General features: G+C 44.0%; 2 protein-coding genes across 2 annotated transcripts in view; one reads left to right on the forward strand and one right to left on the reverse strand.

Annotated features, from left to right (window-relative positions):
* The window catches only part of LOC119377323 (protein quick-to-court), a 34,295-nt gene extending 18,466 nt beyond the window's left edge, over nt 1–15,829 (reverse strand). The window contains exons 1-5 of the mRNA XM_037646856.2: nt 15,711–15,829; nt 7,849–8,086; nt 7,282–7,514; nt 4,517–4,709; nt 1,195–1,363 (exon numbers count right to left, since the gene is read on the reverse strand). Of these exons, the coding sequence (XP_037502784.1) occupies nt 1,195–1,363; nt 4,517–4,709; nt 7,282–7,514; nt 7,849–8,032 (779 nt within the window). The 5' untranslated portion in view covers nt 8,033–8,086; nt 15,711–15,829. The remainder of the gene's footprint in view (nt 1–1,194; nt 1,364–4,516; nt 4,710–7,281; nt 7,515–7,848; nt 8,087–15,710) is intronic.
* Nucleotides 15,830–15,988: 159 nt separating this feature from the next.
* LOC119377324 (protein FAM204A-like) overlaps nt 15,989–24,872 on the forward strand; it is a 40,741-nt gene continuing 31,857 nt past the window's right edge. The window contains exons 1-3 of the mRNA XM_037646858.2: nt 15,989–16,279; nt 20,141–20,271; nt 23,048–23,141. Coding sequence (XP_037502786.1) covers nt 16,139–16,279; nt 20,141–20,271; nt 23,048–23,141 — 366 coding nt within the window. The 5' untranslated portion in view covers nt 15,989–16,138. The remainder of the gene's footprint in view (nt 16,280–20,140; nt 20,272–23,047; nt 23,142–24,872) is intronic.

The raw sequence follows: 24,872 nt of genomic DNA on the forward strand, positions 1-24,872 counted from the left end.
CAGTCATGGACAAATGAAACGCAAACAAGAAACTAAGAAGTAAAATAGGTTGTGCAAGCAATAAATCGTGGGCACTATCTCTGACTGCTAATTATGTGCTTTCAAAAGATGGTTTAGACCTCGTATTAAGTATGCAAGCCAAAGATGGATATTGACTGAAGGATAAAAATGGGCTAGAGTGAATACAACAGGCATCTGCAAATCATGAACGGCAGCTTACTGCTGTTCCTAAAGCAAATGTAAAATCCATGCATTTTTTTAGTACTAACATATGAGGGTGAAACTCTGAGGATAACGGGTGAGGAGCATGAAGTGGCCGATGATTCAAATGGAAAATGACCGCCATAACATCAAGAGGTAAGGAGACAGCAGAGTGGGTAAGAGAAACAAGAGGGGTAGGCGATATTCTAGTTGACATTAAGAGAAAAAAATGGGCCACCTAATGCGTTGGACAGATAACCAGTGGTCAGTTAGAGCAACAGAATGAAAACCAAGGGATACAAAATGCTGCCAAGGTGGCCAGGGTACGTTAGGTTTGTGATAAAATTAAGAAATTTGCAGGCATAAAAATAAGGCGTATTTGCACTAGGGGTGCCAAGCCTGAAGGAAGTACAGAGCTGGGCAGCCTTCTTTGTTTCTCTTTATATTTTCTCTTTCTTTCCTCCTCTCCTTCATTTTTCTCCCTTTCCATTTTTTTTCTCTCTTTATTTCTATTTATTTCTGTTTTTCTTCCTATTTTTTCCCTTTGTTTCTCTCTCTACCTATTTCTTACTTGCTTGCTGGTTTTTTTCTATTTTTATACGTGGTTTTGCCTGCATTACGCCAAGCGACTACAGCATAAGAATGCCCGGGCCCCTAAAGTGCTCCGCACTTAAAATGGAATCGGCTCACGTGAGACAGGGACTGGGTAAACTAGGTGAAGGTTACAGCGCACACAAATGGGAAGAGAGCGAAGAAGAGACAAGACAATGTTTTTAGAGCTGTGCCTTGTTTCTCCTTCACTCTATCCCAATCTGTGTGCACTGTAGTAATTCCAAGATGCAATACCAACTAGCCCATCAAGCTGTCCTCGTGAACTGGGAAGGCATCCATCTTTCAGTGGACATAAAAACAGGCTGACGATGATGACAATTAATGCGCTCAACAACTTCACTCTGTTCTCAACCGTGGCAGTGTGACGACGCAGCTACGCACTTGGCATTCAGGTCTCCCAGCATCTGCAACAGGCTTTCGGTGCGCTGCTCGTAACGATGCTTCAGCTGTCGGTACTTGCGGCGCAGCGTCTCCGAAGAATGGCGCCGTTCCTCGGGGAGCGACTCGGTCGAGTCCTCCGAGTCTCCGCTCGCAGCTCTCTCGGGCAACCCTGCAGTGTACGCGATGCAAAGTCGAGTGACGAGACACATCGATTGTTACAGGACCGGGCAAGCTTCACCAGTCTCATAACGGATTTCTGGCAGCGCGTGTGAGGCAGAAAACAAGGAAAACCAATTATTTTTTAAACATCGATTCATGATTAATCATTCTCTGACTTAGCCATTAATCACTATTGATGAGAGTTTTTTGTCGATTAACCAATTAATGAACATTTATGGCAGTGTTTTCCAAAAAGCCTGAAACACAGTCTAAACTCACGTAGGACCTTATTTATTTGTTCGGAGCACCAAAGATGAAAAATGTTTATTTTGTTGAATACTAAATATATAATAGGTGCTACAGTCTAGTGATAGGATAAACATATGATATATTGCCAAACAAGACAGGAATTCAGGGGATGATGAAGATTAGAATAGATCAAGAGTGGTCAAACAAAGAGCTGGAATGTCATGGAACATTGAATGCCACTACAAAATGGCACTTATCATTGCACTGCCTACTTACTATCAAATATACAGTGAGCTCCCATTAAGACGAACTCTGTTAAGACGAATTCTCGCTTATGCCGAACAACAGAGAACCGTTTGTTTGGTTTCCCATAGACTCAATAGAAAAAAATTCACTTAAGACGAACCACCCAACTGTACTCTTCTGTTAAGACGAACTTTCGCGGTGATCGACAACGCTGGCGATTCTGCGAAACGAACACTGCAGTCTTGGTGGGGCATTCAGGCGACCGAGAAAAAGGAAGTTCAGTGGATAAAGCCGGCATCCCCCTCACCACCAGCCTGTGGGTGGGGGAGGTGTGGGCTTTATCAGCAAAGAAAGCAACAAAAATAGTGGGGGATTTACAACTGGGACCCCCAAGCCATTGCATCCTTTTGTATTCCCCCTCTGGTCTTTGGTTTCCCAGCTGGAGTACAAAGGGGAACAGAAGAACACAAGAGCTTGGGGCCCCTCCACCGGGGTCAGAGGGGCAAACGCAAGGGGAGTGAAGGGAAAAAAAATAAAGAAAAAGCGACAACGGGAACAAAAATTGTCTGTGCATTACAAACGAGTACGAAAGCGAAACCCCGTTTGCTGTCAGGGGGGTCAGGTCCATTGTCATCGCCGTCACACAATGGCGGCCGAGCACATTTTGTGGTCAGCTCGCGTTGGTTCGTGTAGAACCTGTGCGCGTTGTATCTGTTCCCAGTGAAGTGCAAATTGTGATGAGCCATTTTGATTATGGAAGTGCACCACAAGGGAAGCCTATTTTGTACACTGAATATAGCTGCGTCGTGTCTTTTTCGTGTGCGCGAGGCTTGTGACCGTGAGTAGAGCAATGGGATATCTTCAGCCGCCCGTAGATCAGGAAAAGTTACTACGGGCCGAAAACGAGAAAATATTCGGACCTCGAAGAAAACCTTGCAGACTTGCTTAAGCAACTCAGCGTATCATGACTTTGTCAAGGCAACAGCACGCGACCGAGGCGTATCCAGAAGTGATCTTAGAGCCAGCAAAACAGGCTCACAGAAGGAAAGGAACTGCCAGGACAATAAATTTACATTATTTGAAGGAAAATTGAGCTTCTCTCTTTCTCTCTCTCTCTTTTTGTAATCGTCAACATAGGAGCGTGCTACAGTTTTATCATTAAAATGTGGTAGCAGTATCTTCATGAAATTTCTCATTTTTGAACCCGCGAAATCAGCTGCTCATACGATTCGTGTAAATACTCTGCTTGAAGGCATAGTTTTTATCCAGATGAGTCAAATAAATGCTTTTTCTTGTCTTTTTGCCCCCATTGTAAGTCTACTCCATTCAGTGTTTTCAAGTAACATCTTTGGATGCACTTGGCATGTTAGCATCTCTTTTTTGGGGGCACTTCTGATAAGCTGAACTCTTGATAAGACGAACAGATGACCGCGGTCCCTTCGAGTTCATCTTAATGGGAGTCTACTGTATATGGAAAATGTAGAGCGGAAAAAGGGCCAAGAGAACAAAACACCCGTTCAGTTACTGTGCTAATCAACCAGGATGTAAAACAATTGGTGTTGCTTTTAAAACAGTGAGTGATACTTATGAGAATCCTAAGCGTGAACTGCCAACACCTTTGAGTTGAACTTGACAGAAACATATATGTCGTGTGCAAAGTGTTTCGCTGCCTTGAAGCAAAGTTCAAATGCCACGAGGGAATGAATGCTCAAGTAAAGCAATATTTAGAGCTGTAAAAGAACAACCAGAAAAGTATGAGACTTGTTTACATTTACAACTTCGGAAAATTTTCAGAAAACTGATCGTAATAAAAACACACTTTCATGTTTAAAAAGACGCACGAAATGTGCTTACAATGTACAGATAACCATATGGCCAGCAAATTCAATAAGAAGAAATATTTTAGTCATGCAAGCAGAGATATTATCGTTGCAACATAAAAGTAACTAAATAATTTCACCAGTTTGAAACATTAAAAAAGATTTACAAGATGTTGCATGTCGTAATATTACGTGACACTATGACACACGAATGTTTTTATAGCACAAAACGTCTGAAAAGCACATTACGCTCCGAAACAACCTGCATATTCTGGGGTTGTATCCCACTCAAATGAAGGATGACCATTCCCACCTTTCGTAACCGTCCAGTAGCGATTGCATTGGTTATTCAATTAAGCTACACAGCACTACGAGATGTTACACAACAATTTGCGAGAAAAAAGGGCTGTGACAGCTAATGGAACACGATGAAAGAGACAGCACAGACAAGAGTGCCCATATGGGAGCATGGCATTTCAAACTGAAGGTCAATGCAGAAGGCATCACAGCCCAAAACTCTTTGTGAGGATCTGGTTTTTCCCATCCACCTATCGGCCCTAAGGGTAGCAGATAAACAATGAAAAGTCACAGTATGTCTCCTCATCACTGACACACGAGACATGCAAGTTCTGTGAAAAGGTTCAAGGTTGACTGTCGTAAGAATCCAGTCAACTCTCCAAGGAAAGTGCAATAAAAGCTGAACTTGAAGGAAATAGTACAACAAAGTGACGAAAAGAGGACTGAAACGTGTCCCTGACTAACAACCTAACCAAGTTTTTATCTCCTCCTGTCAGTGCACAACAAACCAGCCTAATTCCACATTGCCTGTAACGTGTCCTTCAACTCACCAGAGGCTGCCTCTGCCTGTGCTCCACTGCCGTCCTCTTCCTCTAGCACACTCTCGGGGTGCGAGGGCAGCACGTCACTGCTCACACCGCTGTCACCCAGTGAGACACCCTCTGCAGCACGCTCTTCTGCGGCAGAACCCCCGACCGACGAGTCCTGCAGCGAATCATTTGCTTGAGCATGACTCAGTGCCACCTAGAAGATTATCGAGTGCAATGTTCGGATGACTTTTCTAACCGTCGGCCATCATGTGTGGGTCCAACAGACCCATCATATGTATGAAAGTATCAGACGGCCTGGTTCCTATGAGTGCGTGATATACTCTCAACCTTAAAATGTTTCTAGGACTCCTTGTAGGCTGATGCAATTGCAGTCAAACCTTGATATAAAGGACTTCAAGACAATGAAATTCTCCTCGCATGCAGAGCAGCAGAGTGGGAGGGGAGAACAGGCACGCCGCATGGTGCACTAGTTTACGCAGAGTAGTTGGCATTCTGTGCTGCCCGTGCCGTGCAACGGCACCCGATTTGGTTTCTTATTAGTGCTGCTTTTCAGGTGACAAGCACCAGTAAACTTAGAGGTGGTAGTACTAGTAAGCACAATGACTTCTCATTCGTTTTGCAAGAGGTCATGATCGTGCAGGAAACACATGTCACCAACAAGGCTAGTATCTTGCAAGCTGGATTGGTGAATAGAAAGATATATCACCCATTGTATCTGGATATAACTGAGCTCACTTCCCATGATGCCAAAGTAAAAAAAAGGCTCAGTGAAGAAAATAAGTTATCATTGAAAGCAGCTGGAACTAGCATGCGCCTTTTACTACAAACAAGAGTTCTTTTCTGTGAGTACAATGTGTGTTGGCACTTAGTGCTGAAGACCACACAATGCATGTCTTAGAAGCATGGTACAAATCAAATTAATGAAAATTAATGTTTCCCAGACCAACAAGAATACCATTTGAAATGGTGATACAACAGTAGCACAAAGCATTTGCTCTCGGCCACTGGCACTCCTCATCACATAGTGTTACATAGTGCTCAAGGTCATGCAGTGATTAAGACATTCTCTGGTTTTAAATATCACAACCATAATATGATTATGAGGCATGGCGTAGTGGGCCACTCGGATTAATTCTGACCACCTGGTGTTTCGCTAACGTGCACCTAAATTTAAAGGAGCACTGACATCAAATTTCAAAGTCGAGATGTGCCCTTCATTTGATTGCTCGGTAGGCATAGGTCTCCTTGGCCAAATTTGAATGGCGTCCGTCACGCGGAAGTAATTTTATTTCGAGGGCAAACAGCGTACGAAAGCTCAACGGAAGATTGATCACGCTGCGACATCGACACTAGTGCTACGTAACAAGTGTGATACATTCCGACCATACTATCCTGAGTGACGATACGCTAGTAACATGACGTCGACGATCTGAGTGTATTTATTGTGCCGCCGACGCCAGGCAACGCTCTCACCGGCTCTCACTCCCAGCCAGTGGCTCTCCTCGCTGTCCCGATCCGTGCCTGTGATTCATCGTGTCGTATCGACTGATTTGTCGTGTGATCCTCAGCGCGAGTGCGATCAATCGGAGCGACTACGTGCCAGCACATTGGGGAACCGCTACGTAGTATGGACCTGCTCGTCGAGGCGCGGAAAAAGCGGAAAGTGCGTGGCGTTTCATTACACGTACGGTACACGCCAACACGACCACAAGTTATCGAAGTGGAGCAGCCTATAGATAAATATCATCGCTAACAAGTAACACGTATGTAGCGTTATTAGTGAATGTTAGTTCGTCCGTGGACTTCCTTACGCTAGCGTAATACCGGGTTACTGCAGCCGTAACCGTGAGAGGCCAGATAGGTGGGGCCATCTGGTGGCGCAGAATTGTTATTGTAGAAACCTATCGTATTCTATTTGTCCGCTGGTGTGCATTCGCTATGCCGATATTCCATAGACCCCTTTGCGTATACCGGAATGTTGTGCACGCTAAAATTCTCTGATATAGCTAATTGAGACACACCAGCGAGTATGGCCCAAGCGTGCGTCCCCGGGCACCTCCTCGTTGCTGCTTGGAACAGCGTCCATTTTTGAATCGTTTTGCAAAGCGTCGAAGCGAAAATGATTCACGACGTCGCGTATCGCGGTGATTTTAAGTTCCAGAATGCCGTCTTCAACGCTAGTCGACACTTTTGACGGCGACGACGGCGATGCTGGTGACAAGGCATGACTGAACGCGCGCGCCTAGCAGACGAAATGTTAGCTGAGCAGCTGATCCTCACGTCACTCCTTTCTGTACAAGTGGTAAACTGGGGCGCGGTCTGGAATTGACCGCGAGGGAGCACTGCCAGCGCTAAGAATGGCGGCTTGCCGGCCGTTTTGAATCGTGCCAGATACCGGTTATATAAATATAAACAGATAGTTATTCGTCCCTCAGTTGCATTTTCGGCCGCGAATCGCTACTAGGGGGTAGATAACTACTCGTGTATGCAAAAATCTTGACATGCGTAAATTTGATGTCAGTGCTCCTTTAAGTACACGGGTGTTCTTGCATTTTGCCCTTATCAAATCGCAGCCGCCACCACCAGGAGCCGAACTCGCGTCCTCAAGTTAAGCAATGTGACACCTTGCAGCTAAGCTAACATGGGAGGTGTCATGGAGTGATATTCAAGTTTGATGGCACATGTGGCACCATGCTCTTTCATTTAATTAGTAAGCTGATGTGGTTAGCAGTCCCAGAACAAAACAATAACAACAACAATGGAACACTCGCCTGTGAAGTTTGCAGAGACTGTAGCTGTGCTGTAAGTTCACGCAAACGTTCGTCACGCAGGCGGGCTTCTGTGGTGGCTCGTGCCAAGGCGGCACGCAACTGTCGCAGCTCACGGTCCTTGCGTTGCGTGGGTGTCAGGTAAGTGTCGGTGTCCACAGGCCGTTGGCAGTGTAGCACTGAACGGCAACTGCCTCGCCGGTGACACGACACTGCAGTCTCCACTGGAGCTGCACATACATTCAAGGGGGTCTTCTAAAGGACCTTACTGCTAGCACCTGTGGCAGCCATGGACAAACCATTTTTAATGATCAAAGAGGTAACTTTATCAAGCGCATTCCCCTCTGGCAATGTAGCGTTTACAATTGATGGGCATCAAGAGAAGGCAATTGAGGATGGCAAAGAGTGGCATAATGTTTGTTTGGATCCATGATACTAGCAATACTAAATGGCAAGTGATTCCATTCATTGTGAGTGTTATACTAATAAATATGGCTGAACAGGTATCAGCCTTGCAGCATGCATGATGAAGGATAGTGCAGTGGACCTGCGGGAGAGACCCACCTGCCTGCTGCGAGGAAGCTGGTTGGGCAGTGGCCGAGCCACAGGACACCAGGCTGGCCGTGCTTCCCACCGAGTCCCCATCGGCGGACGGGCAGCACCCGTTGGGATGCCGCTCCCCCCGAACTCGCACGGAGGCACTGCGCCTCAGAAGGCTCGGGATGCGGCTGCGGCCGTCAGCCTCCATCACCAACCGACCGAGTCAAGAAGGTGTACTGGAATAGGGCAGTCCGAGAATGTCCTGCAGAGGTAGAGCACACCAGTGTACTGTGGTGTCATCTATCGCTGCAGCCTGGAGTAATATTTAGCAAATGGAAATATTAGCTAAACTACAAATTTGGTATAGGATGTAGAAGAGTACAGGACCAGTGCTAAGTGCTGTGTCTGCTCTTCTGTGTCCCGTACCAAATTTGCACTCTGCAGTTTAGCACTGTGAACCAAATGGCCCAGCAACAAATTCTGTTATAGAAATACTAGGATGAACATTCACTGCAGAGGCACACATGTTCATGAAGAACTTGCCAATTATTCTCTGCTGTTCCTTCAGCCATATTCACAGTTTTTTTGTGCATGGTGGATACTGCAGTCAAGAAACCGAACTTTTTTTTCTGCGTAGTGGTTCCTACCATTCAACATCCCTTCGCAGAGTCAAATGTACAAACAAAGCTGGCAGCATCAATCATACAGCCTAATTTTTTTTGTTCTTAGCAAAACCTGCAAACAGCTCTTCTGGTTGATACAGTTTAATGAATGCTTGTGCATCCTACTTTATACAGCTAGTGCCAGGCTCTTCCGGACTGTCTCCTCCTCGAGTGTTTCTTTGTATTCGCCTGGTGTGCCACCAATGGCGGCGCTGTGAATGAAATTGGCCAAAGTGCGTTGGCGGGCTAGTTGGTTGTTCATGCTAAGTTTCTACAGCGCAACTGGACGCGGACAGAGAGGAACACTAAAACACACATACAGCGCTGACTTTCAACTGGAATGTTCCAGTTGAAACCAGTTGAAAGTCAGCGCTGTGTGTATGTTTGCATGTTCCTCTCCATCCGTGTCCAGTCGCGCTGTAGAAAGTTAGCTGCGAACGGCGCTTCGGTGACGCAAAGGTGGGGATTTGGCATTTGTCGTCTGCTAGGCTGTGGCTAGAACAGCAGAATTTTCTTTATAGTTCGGACATCGCATGGTGTTCCCCGACTACTAGATGTATTTTCTTGTAATGATAGTTCTTTAAATGGCTGCTAGCGTTACAGGAGGTTAAGAAACATTAACATATTTAACGTATCTTCTATATACACAGAGCCATCGCGGTCAGGATCATGCCACCACACTCGAGGCATCACTCACGGCGCTGGATGGCGTTGAAATAGCTTACGTGAAAGCGCAAACGTCCCGCCAAGCAAGTTAAATAGAGTCTGCACTGCTTTGGAAGTGAAGCGCGATCAATTTTACGGCTTATTCGCAAAAGTTAGCATTATGTAAACAGACTTGAACGAAAGTTCACACTCCACTCCCAAGTGTAGTCACGTACAAAAAACGTTTGCCAACAAAATAAAATTGATAACTTCATTGACCAGCGGGTTATTGCGGACAACTAGCGTACATTGGACAAGTTGGCTGCACATTAAAACTTGTCACACGTACTATCGGCTCTGAATAAAATGCCAGCAGTGGTGCGCATGGTGTAGTTCGCACCCTTATGATTAGAGATAGATGCGCTCTTGCAGTTTGCCGCTCGTGAGCCAGATTCATGCTTTCGATTGCACAGTGCTGCTATTTTGAGTCATTTTGAGTGCGCCACAGCTAGGACAGTCGCGAAAAGAAATTGTCGCCTACATGCAGATGTACAGTCGTGCTCAATATGACTTGCAACACGGGAGCACGTGGCCTCATGAGTTTAATAATTGCGCATAGCTTAAACTTGATGCATTTCTGTAACTTAATATTATTGTCTTATTTGGGAACATCCCCCAGTGAGAGAACAGCGTTTAGTTGTAGAAATAAGGGCTGGTGGAAGGAATGTGAAATCTTTAACTCGTGTGGCCACATGCTCCCGTGTTGCAAGTCATATTGGGTACGACTGTACACATTGATGGCTAGCAGACGACACCAGGAGCAATCGACACTGAACATGCTCCTGACGGCAACTCCACTCGATTTCGCTGGCCATTTTGCTTGAACATTCAGTACAAACTGCTTTATGAACTTGCCCACTAATGTTTCAATATCTCGAGCAGGACAGACTGGCCGGTAGCGTTGAGCAGCCTTCACGTAGCGCACGCGCGAAGAGCGGCACCCGAGTCCCCTCTGACGTCACAAGCAAGAGGGCGCCACTCAAAGATCTCGAGGCGAATAGGTAGCTTGAAAACATCATGATAAAATAGGCACCTATGCGTAAAGAATGAGCAGAGAAGCGTTTGTTTGCTTTCTGAGTTTGAAACAATAAGAGGACAATCAAGGATGCTAATCTGCAATTTGCATCCTCGTGAAAGCACAGACAATGAAGAAGCAGCTTGTCAAGGACACTTACTCGTCCTCATTACAGAACGTCGAGACAATAGTGCTCTTTGACAAATTGGTTTTGGTTTCCTGCATGAAATTAGCTGGACTTCATTAATCAGTAAAAATTAGGAGCATTGCCCATTCACCAATACTTAAGCAGATATGGGTACCCCGTATAAAGAAACTCAAGTCTTTTATTCGGTTGGAGTCCTTCCCTGTTCTGGTTTAAAAGTTAACTAGCCTACATTTGTTAATTACTGCTCAAATTCTCCCCCCAACTCATTTTAAATGCATGCCGCTGTGATCTAAAGCAGTCCTGTAAAAAATGCGGAAATATGTGGTCTCACTCACATTTTTCTCAGTAAAAACAGCGACATGAATGTATATCCGCATGGAAAATTCAACCATCATGAATACTAAAAGGTTCTTGATTTTACAGAAATAAGCAAATGTAATTGAATGGAGCATCTCACTGATCTCCACTAGGAGGAGCTGGATGGCGCATCGAGCACGCGGGCGTGAAGCCACCGGAAGCCGCCGTTTTTGTCCCGGAAGAGAGCTTTTCTCTTCTTTTTTAAAGAAATACCTGCCTGTAGCGCAGTAAACTGTACGAATCGACCGGAAAAGTCGTCAGGGAAGACATTTCACGCGTAAGTACCTCAAAGTTGCATTACTTTTTACGCATTTTCTACATTGCAGCACTCCGCCGTATTCGGACGGTGTCGGCACGGCGTCTGTCATCTTTCGTGTAGCGTTCGTCGGCATCTAAAGTGAGGCGTAATCGCAGCGTTTGAAAAAACAAAAAAGAAAAACGATCATAACAACAGCTGCCACCCGAGAATATTTGAATTGCGCGACCGAGACGGACAGAAGACGCCAGCTTCCGGGACAAACAGGGGACCTTCCGGTGGCTTCACAAGCACCCGCCTTGCAGAGCGGGGATGCGCTGTCCAGCCTTTTTAATGGAGGTCAGTGGGAGCATCTAGGCAAGTTCTGCTTGGCTGGGACAGGAAGGGCTGTGGGCAGAACTTATGCTTTTTCTGATGTTGTAACCAACCATAAGTAGTGAGACACACTCTTTTCATCCAGTAAGGTTGAAGTCTGGGTCAGTTGGTACATAACGCTAAAAGAATGAACCACTCATAAGGAAGAAGGATAAAGAAGAGAAGTGGCACACACAACAAATGGACTACTAGCTGTGCTTTATTAACAAATGCCATCTTCCAGAAAAACCAAGAGCGCTGTTCAAACAGAAATATAACAAAAGAAGCTAACCAAGAGACAGTTCATAGTCCAGTTGTTGTGTGTGCCACTTCTCTCTTTTATCCGTCATCCTTTTGACCGGTTCATTATTTTATCTTTCCATCCAAGTTACTTTGAATACGGAAATATTGCAGTAGGCACTCATCCAGAGTGCTTATGCAGTTAATTGCATTTAAAACTCACTTAGTTGCTCCATGAGGATTTTGGCAGATTACTGTTAAGTACCATTGAGGTACCAGTAATATTGGATACTTTTGGTGATACCACATGTAGATAACCACTAGTCAGACATGTTTAATGGGTGACTGGTGTAGTTAATTGACTTGCATAGCTTATTTGGCGCTGGAAAGACAACCCTGTACATGGCTTAGTCTGGTAATGACTAAAATGCCAGTTTGCAATAGGAAGCACAAAAATCGGTTTGTTGCACTGCTGTTATACTTGTCTAGCGGATTTTGCCATCATACAAAAAATGCTATACAAGTTAGACAGGAAGTGAATGAACGCTTGTGGGAGCACACAAACAAAGTGAAAAATGTATCCACTTGCAGTTTTCTAGCGTTTCGTTGGAAAAAACTTGTGCATGCCACCCTCTCCTAGAGGACACCACAGTTGTCGGCAGAAACAAACAGAAATCTAAGATTCTTTCACTTATATGATTGATCACATGAAGGCGAAATGTGTGAATATATAAAAACCCTATCTGACATTCATTACTTATGAAAATGCATTCACTTTGGCAGAACTACCAGTAGTATTGGAGGCAATGTGTCACAGAGAAGGACTTCAAACATATGTGAATGCCATAACCAATATATACAGAGGTTGCACAGCTACTCTGCTCCTCAAGAAATGCAGGAATATCCCGATTGAGGAAGGGGTCTGACGAAGAGATACAATCCCTCCACTGTTATTCACTGTGTGTCTAGAAGAAGTTTTATATATAAACAACTAGATTGGGAAGAAATAGGGATAAATAGGCAAAAATTTTGTTTATTAGTTGTATGTCACACTTGCTCTCGCTAACAATTATATAACGTTGTTTCATAGCTTTATGTAGCATAACATGTATCGTTTTAATGCTTCCACTTATGTGATCTTATACACTGTATAATCCCCCCTTCACACAATACTCCTCCTGGAGCCTGTGGGGATTTTGTGAATAAATGAATAAATAAATAAATAAATAAATAAATAAATAAATAAATAAATATTAACAGAGAATATCTCATAAATTTACGGTTCGCAGATGTCTTCCCCTTCAGCAATGACAGCAATGAATTGCCAAAAAATTATTAAGGACCTAAACTGAGACATTGTTGAGGTAGGTTTTATTTTAATTATTTATTTACAGATACTGTAGGCCCTTCTAGGGACCATGCAGGATTTATAGAAGGAATACAAACAGCAAATAAAGTTAGATGCATTGAATTGCTTGGCGTAGTTGTAGAAGGAATCAACAGAAAGACACGGCAATGCACTCTACATAAATTGTTGCTGATACAAGAGAATATCATTTAAATTGAAGTATATTCCAATATTAGACTCCAACTTCAAGGATAAGTAATATTTCCAGTACACTGAGCAAATGAATCCAATGAGACAGAGTTCACTGGTTCTTCAGATAACGTAATCCAATAAAAAACTGTGCGAAGAAATAAGCAGAACTCGTGGACATTAATGTGGCTGACTGGTTGCCTAATAGTTTTATTGCCCTTGGTCCTACGCTACTCAAGTTTTTGTAGCTTGGCCTTATTGCACATGTTCAAGATGAGGATGCTGAAAACAAAAATAGTACTACATGTTACAACAAAAGAGTGAGAGTTTGCGGTAGACACACCGGATCCTAGAGTCTGTAGAAGTGTACGTATATCTATGTCAAACACGAACAGGTGAGCCTACTCATGTAAAGGAAATTCACCGAAGAACAAGGATGGGCTGGTGCGGATGCGGTAGACATTCTCAACTCATGACTGGTAACTTACCACTGTCACTAAAGTGGAAATCGGAATGCGTACAACCATTGCTGTTTGCCAGTTCTAACAAATGTGGTAGAAACGTGGAGAATAACAATGAAACTCAAGAAGTTAAGAACCACCAAGCGAACATGTAATGGAACGAAAAATGATAGAAGTCAAACTAAAAGATAAACAGCAGAGTGGATCAGAGAATGAACAGGGCTAGTTGATATTAAGAGGAGAAATGAACCTGGCTACGTCACGTAAATGAAAGCCAGATAACCGATGGTACGTTAGGGCAGCAGAATGGATACCAAGAGTTCGGAACTGCAGCAGAGGACGGCAAAGGGTTACGTGCAGTGATAAAATTAAGAATTTTAGAGGCATAAGATGGAACAAGCTCACGCAGGACAGGGTGGGTCGGAGGTCAATGGGAGAGCCCTTTGTCCTGCAGAGGACATAAGATAGGCTGACGGATGATGATGATGACCAAGTTATAAACTGAGCACATCCTACCCGCTGCTGACCTATGCATAATCGAACCTTCAGTACCACCGTCTCCTAAAGAAATCAATTAATGCTCTGAGAAATGACTTCATATGAAATGTATTATTGGGATTTCTCTTTGTTCTTGGTGTGGTATAACTATTCAAATCGGTCGCTGCAGTGGCTCAGTGGTGCTCGTCTGCTGACCCGAAAGACTTGGGTTTGTTCGTGACCGTGGTGGTCGCATTTCAATGGGGATGAAATGACAGAGACCCCTGTACTGTTCGATTTCAGGGCACGTTAAAGAACCCCAGCTGGTCGCAATTATCCGGAGCCCTCCACTACGGCATCTCTCATAGCCTGAGTCACTTTGGGACTCCACAAACCAACCAAACTTTAAAATTGCTTCGATGATGTCATGTGGCGAAAAGCTCCGCTACTGCTGTGAATGCGGCTTGCATGCGTATTTTGTTGTTGATAGCTAGCGCTTGTGTTTCGTCATTTCTTTTGCATCTCTAGCTGTGCTGAGTTCCAAGCTGTCATCAGACTACTAGTGTCTCCCAACTGGGGAAAGAAAAAAAAAAGCATCAAACCTTTGTAGCTGCTCCATGCACCTTCACTTGTCCTGTGTACGTGTATATCGCAAGATGGGTATTACACTAATGAAAATCAACCAATCATTGTTAACTATGAATCTCTTCTCTCTGACCCCGGAGTCAGAGCTACACCTCTATCGTCTCCACCCAACATGCCGAAAGTCTCCAACGTGTCATTAGTAAAGGTCAGCTTCCCATTTTCACAAGGGGGGTTGAACACCAAGCTGTGTGAACACTAAGAATGGCACACAAAATAAAAACCCGACATTTTTGTAATCAATATTGTGATTTGTGATCATTCTTGTGATCAATACATGAAATAAATGTTCGTAATTGGGTCATTCCGGCAGTGCATACGACATGTCTAGAATGAAATGGGCTAGCAGGTAATGTGGACCGGAGGAGAAGGGGGGCACACACTCAGCCTTTCCCTCCCTTTCACTTCACCCCTGTCATCCTTCTAGCATATCAACCTTGCCCCTTCTCTCTTGTTTCACAACTTGTTCCTTTTTGTTCTCGTCAACTCCTTTCAGTAACACCTGCACGGCACTTAAAGGTTATGTGAATGAAATGGCATATGGAGAACTTTTTGTGTTTCGGTGCTGCGTGAAGCCTTATTATTACTTGCTCAAAGATGCTTATCACACCACAACGACTGCTACTGCCACCCTATAATTCATAGGCTAATTAATTCTCAAGCGTAGGCGACGAACCTAACGAGAGAGACATTTATTGCGAAATAAGTTTATGCGGCGCTCTTGAAGCACGCGAAGTGTTTTGACATATCTAGGTCACAGAAACAGGAAAGAAAAATACGTGTCCAAGGGGACCTCCTCGTCTTTCTTTCTTCCACGAAGGAAACGCTGCAAAGGATGTCATACAAGTGTACTTCAATACTCTACGGAATATCGCGAAAAAAGTTTTATTCGCATCGTGCGCTCGTGGCACTGCATAGCACTGCGGAGTGCCAGAAACGGGCCACGCACGGACCATCAGGCTGGGAAGACGAGCAACTTACACACTGTACACACGTCCGCAAAGCGTAATGTTTAGTATAGGTAACGCTTACGTTCCTGGGCCAATCCTCCCAACTCGCAGAGTCCAGCAAAGCGCACGATGTTGACGCGGAGAGATCGCTGATGCTTGGCCGAAACGCTTGGCTGAAACAGCTGAGAAGTCCGAAACGGAAAGCCGGAAACAAGGAAGCGACTGCTAGGTGGAGCCACCTGGTCAACCTTGCCGCTGGCGTGCTAGGCGGCGCCACGCAAGTTGCGGAGTTGCAGACACCGCTTATAAAATTAATGAAACTCGCATCGACAGGCCCATGCAAGAGTGCCGGCGGTACCGGCGGTAGTCGACCTACTGAACACACACACGAGCTAATACGTTTGATATGCGTGAACGTGTTCTCACCCGTCGTGGCGTTATGACGAACGGACTGTGGCACACTGCGTCGCTGTGAACGCCTAGAGGTAAACAAACCGCTGCGCGGTCATTATGAGTTCTACGGATGAGGAGCTTGACCTGAGCGAGATCGATGTCTTTGCCACAAGAAAGAGAAAGGCCGAGCCCAAGTCGCAAGTGCCGGCATGCGCCACCACAGGCACTCCTGGTACGACGGTTGTTCGCATGGAAGAGGTTGGTTTCGACATTTTGTAGTTTCGTACAGTACAGCGGCTGTTTAATTTCACGTCTTGCAGATCGCACAAGTCGTACTTGAGTTGCACAGGAGTGTTCATCGCTGCATTGCGTGAGTACAGACAAGCAGTACAGGCCCTCTTGTGCTACTTGGAACGACAAATCGAGGAGGCAGCTCATCTTCTTGACGTCGCGCTCCGAACCAAACAAGGCTGCGGGTGCCCGTTTTTTTTTCCTTTTTTTTTAACTGCAATTGCAAGTTAAACCTTTCTGCTGTTATGCACCGCCAAGTCGCAGGTCAGTGAGGTCTATTTAATACAAGTTCTTTAAGCTCGCCTACCTATTTCCCTGTTGCCTCCAAAATACCATTTTGTGCATGACCTGCCTCTTTTTCTCATGCATTCCATTTTAACTAACATTGACTTTCTCTCCACTGAACACTGACTCGCATGACGTGATCTGAATATGGGCGTTTGAACCCATGGACTAGGTCGTGGTTTTAACGATCATTATCTTTGCTTCAAAAGAACATCCAGGATTGATTTTTCTTACGGACAATTTATTTGTTTGTTTGGCACTCCATGGGATTCTCAAAACTTGCACCAAGCATTCTCCCAGAATTAGTTGAAATAGGGTACATACACCTCAAAGTCGGGCCTTGCATATTGAACCCTCGATGCTGCTTCAAGTGCCAGAAATTTGGTCACGTCTCCCACAATTGCTGTGGTAAGGTAACCTGTACGAAGTGTGGCGTCGATGACCACACAGCAAACTACTGCTGTGGCACTGTCCACTGTCAGCTAGCCTACTCTTGATGCTGTGAAAGTCTAAAAAAGAAGAGGAAATTATTACTATCAAGGTAAAAAGAAATAACATTTAGAGAAGCATGACAGTTACTCTCACTGTATCATACTTTCATTTGGCAAGAGTTCATGCGGTTGTGCAACAGGGGGCACCACCACAACAGGTGTCAGCCTGCACCATGTGAAGCGAAAGGGCTGGACTGCCATTACCCACATGGTGACAGCAGCCAAGGCTGCCCTGGCCTCCCCAAACTTTCCACTAACATTGGTAACCTCTGCTAGTTTTGGTAACAACCAGTACAGCTTCGACCCTAATGCGGTCACATTGACCTTTAGGCTGGTAAGCGCAGAGGTGTCTTCTTCGGAGGCGAGACATTCACAGAAAACTTCTTGCTCACACAAGCGCATGTCTAGTGCCTCACAAGATGCACTGGACGCTACACCCAGCCTGTCGGCTCAGCCAACGTATAAGGACCAGTGTGATCCTATTGGTCACTCCAGAAAATATAAATTCCACATTACAGGGCCTGGAAAGGGCTCTGTAAGTTAAACAACCTTTTGAACACACAGCACAAACTCATAATCAATACGGATACATAAAACACAGTGGAACACCAGAGGTCTGGTTAAGCGCTAATCAGTTAAATTTAAATGTCACCAAAACTGAGTTCATTACATTCCGTGCCACTAATAAGCCACTTCTTTCATCCCCTCCACTTTTATTTAAGTCGCAGGTATTGGAAGGAGTCTCTCAAGATAAGTTCGTTGGAGTGCAATTACATGAACATTTACGGTGGACACCACACATAGAATTCCTTGTAAGCAACATAGGTACGCTAAAAGATATTGGACCTTGTTACTCAAGCCCTTAAAGCGTCAAGTATACTACTTTTCCTTAATTCATTCTTGTTAGCACTACTGTGTTCTTATTTGGGGAGATACGTTGCCGTCTTATCTAAATAACCTGTATCTCATGCAAAAAAGAGCTGTTCGTTTCATTCGTAACTTATCATACCATGGACACGTATCCTCTTGTTTTTCATGAGAGCATATTCTTTGCATTCGTGAAATATATAGCCAGCGTCTCTCTGAGCTTATATTTACGAAATATACAAATGACCCTTACCAATTTCTTGCTACCTATACTAACAGCATTCGAAACTACAACATCAGGCATTCAATTTTCTGAAACCAAAAACTAGAACTATCTATGGCCAGTGACTGTTAAAACGGCAAATCTCTCATCTGCTAAATATTCATCCACAAGTACTAAGCTCGACAGTGCATTCTTCTTCCACATCATCTTTCAGAAAGAGGTTGAAGATGTACTTCCTTGAGCACGCTTAGTCATACAGAGAAGTGGCTTGAAGCCTTGAATGTACATAGTTATTTCATTTGCCTTATGTGTATGTATAAAAGTGTTATATATGTGACTATTCACGTGGCTATTTATGTACGGGAGTCTGTATATATGTTCCCATATGGAACACCGGTGTCTGCATTACTTTTGCTCTTTTTTATTCCACATGTGCTTTGTAATGAGATGTGTATGTTATTTTATACACTTTTGTTGCCTTGTTTTATTTGTTTATTTTTTTTGTATAAGCTTTCTTTTAGTTCTTCATAATGTTATTGTACTCTTGCATTTCTTTTTTCCAATGCGGTTGCATTGTGTGACGAATGTACCGCATGGTGCTGGAGGCATAGTCAGGTATTGGCAACAGTCGTGTATTGTCAAACAAATAAATAAATGAAATAAAAAAAACCTCTGATGATATCCGAACACTTCTATGGGAATTCAGCCCAATGTTGCTGTGTGTACAGGAGATGCACCTAAATTCTAGATGCATGAACTTCCTCTGTAAAGTGATATCGCATCATCTGCCAGTGTAGACACAGTAGCTGACAGAAGTATAGCGTGTCAGCATTTACAACTACAAACTGCCCTTGAAGCAGTGGCCATTCTATCTGGGCTCTTAAGTAAAGCGATTACCATTTGCTCTCTTTATATACCCCCACATTAGAATCTCCACAAGCAGGAATTCGAGTCTTTAATAGATTAATTATCTTGACCTTGTCTGGTGTTTGGAGATTTCAGAGCATGCAGCAGCCCATGGGACAGTTCTCACTGTCATGCACAAGACCATTTGATTGAGCAGTTTCATTTTTCTTCTAATGTTTATTGAATCTCAATGAACCAACATATTGTCTTGCAATTAGAACCTATTCATCTATAGGTCTTAGCATTGTACTATCTCCAACCCTTTAGCCTCATCTTAAATGGATGTTATTAAAAAGTTTTTATGAGAGCAACCACTTCCCGCTAGTTTTGAGCGCACCAAAATCAAATCAGTGACCTCCACGGGTACTTGATTGGAAGGTTGACTCAGTTGATTTAGAACACTTGGGAATGTTCTTTTATAAAGTGGGCTGCTAGTGCTTTTAAGCATAAATAGGGCCATCAACTACCTACAGCTTTTCTGATTAATGCTGTGTTGTAATATATTCCCGAAACAAGTGGATTGTTTAGTAAGCACTGTGTTCCATGGTAGAATGACAAGTGCCGGAAGGCGTATATTGAAGCAGAAGAAAGCATGGAGCTTTCTCCAGGATTCCCTGACAGCAGATATACAGGTTAATATTGAGCACATCAAATCCCATGCAAGGAAGCCGGCGTGAGGAGAATGGACAGCAAGCTAAGGGAGCCTTAGGAAAACTATATAGTATTGGGATTATGGGTGTCGGTTTCGCCATTGTAATTTTACTTTGGTCGTTGCGTCTGTCATCAAGTGGGCGTACGTGTGTGCTCGTATGTCTGCAATAATAAAGTTCATTTGGCAGGCAGCACTTGTGTCTGTTTTTCCCTTCCACTCTGCTTTCCGTTGATCTGGTGAAGTCAGGGTGAAGTAGCCTTTATTATGAAAATTTTGGTCTCGTATGCACGCTGCCTGCCTTGAGACTATGGTACCAACCTGTTTCTTGGCCACTCATATAAACGTTGCATCCTTACAGTGTATGAGTTTGCTTCTTACAGTGAACCTATGATGTCGCAATGCAGAAGCTGGCCATTGCAAGCCTGGAAGCCAGCAGCCTGCGTCAGAAGAATAAGCGGAGCCGAAGTGAGCAGCGTCGCATGGCTCGCATGAGGAGGCGGCTGCAGCAGGCATCGACTACCGAGGGCAGCAATAGGTGAGGCCCGGCTGTAGCTGGCAATAAATATAACCTGGAGAGGTCACTGCCATCATTCCTTGTTAATGGCAGCATTTAACCCCTCAAAGTACACATCTTCCAGAACATAGAATGTGTCGCAATAAATGAGAATTGCCTGAAAAAACCCACTGGCAACAATTTACAGATCTTCTGTTATCAAAGTAATTCATTTCCATTGGCAAAATGCACATACGTTGGAGTCATGCTGAAAAGGACTTCTTCAGTTTGGTGAAGTAATTTGCAAACTTTTCTAACCTTTGAAGCCAGGTAATGTGTGGAACATAGAATTCAGATATAATTCAATTGAACAAACCTCAATGCCTGAATTTAAAACAACACAAACTTTATGGAAAAACGATATTGCACATGTGTACCAAGAGGTAGTGCTTAATCTTATTTAGTGAGGAGGTGGTTTAAATGAAGAAATTTGTATATTAGATGTGTTCAACTTACAGGAAAGCAACCTTTCTGGAATCGTGCCTGGAAAGCAGTGCAAATACTTGGTATCGCCTGAAGGGACGCTTCAGATGCTGTGCACAGCGACAAGGAATGAGAGCAGGCTAGTTGGTATTCATAATCAGAAAGATTAAATGCTAAAACTGGACACAGTGGACAAAAAAAGCAACAAGAACAAGTGCGGCATGCACTTGTCCTTGTCGCTTTTTTGTCCACTGTGTCTTGTTTTAGTACTGAACCTTCTTGAATATGAAGTCACAAGAGATTTGCTCCGTGAACAAGATCACTCACTGTGTGGAGGTTTACGTACAATAGGTTCAGATATAACAGTTCAACTTTTCAACGAAATGAAAGAACCAATGACAAGAATTGCTAGCAACCAACGAGGAATCTTTATCACAAACAAAAATATGCCTGGTGCTTTTGTGAAGGCAGCCAAAACATTTTAATATAACTTAAGCTAGTAAGTGGTGTCATCATTTACGTAGCATTGTCAGTGCCATTGCGTTGCTGTGTCAACCCTCCCTCAGCATTTTCTCTGAGCTGATCCTCACCTTGCCACCTGAAGGTGAAACGCCCTCCTTAGGGTGCCCACGTCTGATCATGCCACACAGTCGTTTTCATTTCTGTCCTTTGTAGTTATGGTGCAGGTGGAAAGTTGTAGAAAGAAGCGTTCTCGTCTTGTGCATCCCCATTTGACTTAACCCAGCGCAAGTCGACCATGAATGCCCGCCTCATCTGAGTGCAATAAGATGGTTGAAAAAGTCGTTGGACCAGGTATTTCGCTTGAGCCAATGTCTATGAAAGTGCAAAATAAACAGCACCACGAAAGGAGAACACAGGATATGTTGTCATTTCATTTGCGCTTTCGGAAGCTACCAACTAGCCCCATCTCAGTGCTTGCTTTTCAAGTTTTTACGTGTGTCTAGCTGACTCTTGTCCACTCTCACTGAGGTGTGAGGGTAGGCTTGTCTGAAGAGAAGGGCAACTGAAGTCCAAATGGAAAGGAATGTGGGAAAGGGAGAGGAGGTCCTTTGTCCCTTCCTCCAACATGTGTCCTTCTGGGGCAGCTGTTTAAGTACATCGTGAAGTGTTGTACATACGCATAGACAAACACCTGCCAACTCACTCAGTGTTCTACCCTGAGGACTAAGATTTGGAATTGTGATCGCGGCTCTGTTATCACAATCCACCCTTTCCGTTCCCCATCCTTTTATATTTTTGTTGTTTTTCGAGGACTTTGATTTGAGTTATGCTTCTCAGCTCTTCTCCTTTCCCGTTGAAAGTGGAGGGTGGGAAGTGAGTTTTGGCATACATGAAAACATAAAGAAAGCGGCCTCTGCCCTGATGGAGAAAAGCCCCCTTCTTGGCTGCAGTGGCATTTGTTGTTCAATTTCATGATGAAAAACAGTGCATAGATACTTTAATGAAGTGTTGTTCAGTGAGTTATCATGTCGAACCTTCATCTTCTGCTAAACTTCCATCTTGTGTGGTTGCACAAAAGCACCTTAATGTTGAACTCTTGGGTGCCTGCGTTTTGCATTGTCTACCACAAAATCGGCAAATAATGATGTCAAAGTGCCAATATGTTTCACAAGTCATGTACTGAGACAATAAACTTCTCTGGCAACCAGTCACCCTCGGTATCTGAAATTGAGTACAAAATTACACTACTAGAACGTATTACAGCTACTATAAAACATAACGCTTTGTTAAAGTATCTCTAGAGTGTTCACAGTAACTACAGCAACTAGTTATGTACACGCATGACTAATGTGGCCTTCACTTTAGTGTTGACTTTTCAACTTTGAAGTAACTTTGCAGCGGAGCTAGATTTAGTGGGTGCACTGCAGTTTGGAGGATGCTTTCTGAGCAATAAATAATTGGCTTTAAAGAGTTTCCATAAGTGCCACAAACGATTTCTAAAATTTTGCTCTTTTGTTAAAGTGTACATTTCAAAGACGTTACAAGCTGCTTGGTTGCAGTGAACCAAACAGAACTGCAGCCTCACTACTTGTTCTCAGCAACTGCTCAGACACTGTCAATGCATGCTGGCATAACCATATTGCTGCATATATGGGCCGGATGAAGGCTGTGATTGGGAATCAGCATGGACATTCCGTTCAACGATGAAGACGTTGTGTTTCAGTATTGATAAAGCATCTTTATTCATGCTGCTTTTGAATGTTTTTGTCTCTCTCATACCATGCAGTTGTGACTTTTATTGGAAATTACAGTGTTCTGTCTTTTTGGCTTTTTAAAAAATGATGCCATTATTTCTTTCTGTCACTCTGCACAGTGAGGATCAGCAGAAGTGGCAGCAGGTGCGCCCCTTCCTCACCGTAAACGACCACCTTGAGGGTCCAGTACCTCATGGGAGCTGCGGGCCCAAGGTAATTTGCATAATAACCAGCAACTCTTATGTGTTCATTTAGCTTTTGTTCCCTGACGCTCCTTATGAAAATTGTGTGCTGTGTGCAAAACGAGTTAATTGTGGTCGCTACCAGAGTTTGTCAGCCATTGGCTAGAATAGTGAGTAAGACTAAGGCAGATTCTTGGAAGGGAAAATCTTCGTCTGCTTTGCAGTAAGGCAAAATTTTCGCGGTTGATGAAACATTTACCTCATAGTATTTGTGTAAATTGCGTATTTTCGTGGTAGACAATTTGACTCCTAATTCGTGGATTAAACTTGGGGTGAACACAGCTTGAAATCCATTGCTTAACCGCCTGAGCAGGTGACACTAGTCTACAACCTCAAGCATGAGGACCAAACTGAAGCAGATCAGCTCCGCTCTACTGTTGAGGAAATTCCTTTCTTAGAAAATATACTTTAGCAGAAAGGACTGATGGGCTAGTTTGCTTTCCATGGACACTCAAAGAGCGCTAAAAAAGAATGACGAGCACAAAAAGGGGGGAGCAGACAATGGATTGGCGCTACTAACAACTGTTTGAGTCACACTCACTGAGTTTAAATACACATAGAAGATCTTCATTATTCTGTGCTTCAAGACAAGCTTCTAGAGGCAGTTAAGTCCCACATTGAAAAGAACGATGAGTGTGATTTCCAAAATTACGCAGCGGTTTCCACTGACAATTTCATAACTTTGCTCGAATTTTATCGCAGCGTCACACTTATTGTTTTTGACGAGCAACCTTACTTGCAATGACAAAATGTGTGTATTGGAGCATGCGTAGCTCCTGTTTTATGCTATATTTTTTTGTGGGGTATTGATTTTTTTCCTTGCATGCTGCTTTTAATGGGATGTCGGTTTTAAAAGTTTTGAGATATGTAGATGATTTTTTGGCACTTTTAACCAGGCACAGTGATTTTTCTTCGCCTAACATTATGTCAGACATTTTGGATGTTTTTAGTCATGTTGGACGAGGGCTTGTTTTTACGCACGAGATCCCTAACTCTAATGAGTTGCAATTCCATGCACCTCATGTATGCTGGGCGTATTCTCCCTGTGCCAAAAAGAAAGTTGTTGCCTTTTGGCTCGGCCCTCTTTAAGCTCATAAAAAGGGAAATTTCTGTGCAGTGCCTGAAATCTGCTCTCAGAAAGTCGTGCCCGCATCGCGTGCAGGAAAGCCTTGATTGGCAAGTGACCTGCCTTTTGGCGGCAGGCTACCCTTCAGAGGTCATTGTAGCAGTCGCCGAGTCGCTCTTGCAAAGACTCAAATATGGAGCAGAGAGGGTGGGGCCGCAGGCTTGGGATTTGAATAGGAGGCCAGTGGGTCATGCCATACGTGCACACCTTGTCACACGGTTTCAAGAAGGTGGCAAGCAGGCATGAAGCGCCTCTGGTTTTTTCTCTGCCCCTAATAAGCTGCAAAAACATTGTCCTTGAATCTGCGTTGGAAGCAAATGAAGATGCAGCACCAGGCATGCAAACCCTTTCGTTAAATGCTCTGTTGGAGTTGTTTACTCCATTCCCATGTCGTGTGAGAAATTGTACATTGGCCATACCGAAAGATGAATCAATGATTGGCTTAGGGAGCATGCACTAAATGCAGAAAAGAGGACAATTAGGTGCATTTAGTTGTGCACATCTCTGCATGTGGGTGTGAGCAAATTTTCCGTGACACCGAGATACTAGGCAAAAGCCAGAGCTGTTCATCTTGGC

This window comes from Rhipicephalus sanguineus, unplaced genomic scaffold (genome assembly GCF_013339695.2).
Source record: "Rhipicephalus sanguineus isolate Rsan-2018 unplaced genomic scaffold, BIME_Rsan_1.4 Seq433, whole genome shotgun sequence".
In the NCBI taxonomy this organism is placed as follows: Eukaryota; Metazoa; Arthropoda; class Arachnida; order Ixodida; family Ixodidae; genus Rhipicephalus; species Rhipicephalus sanguineus.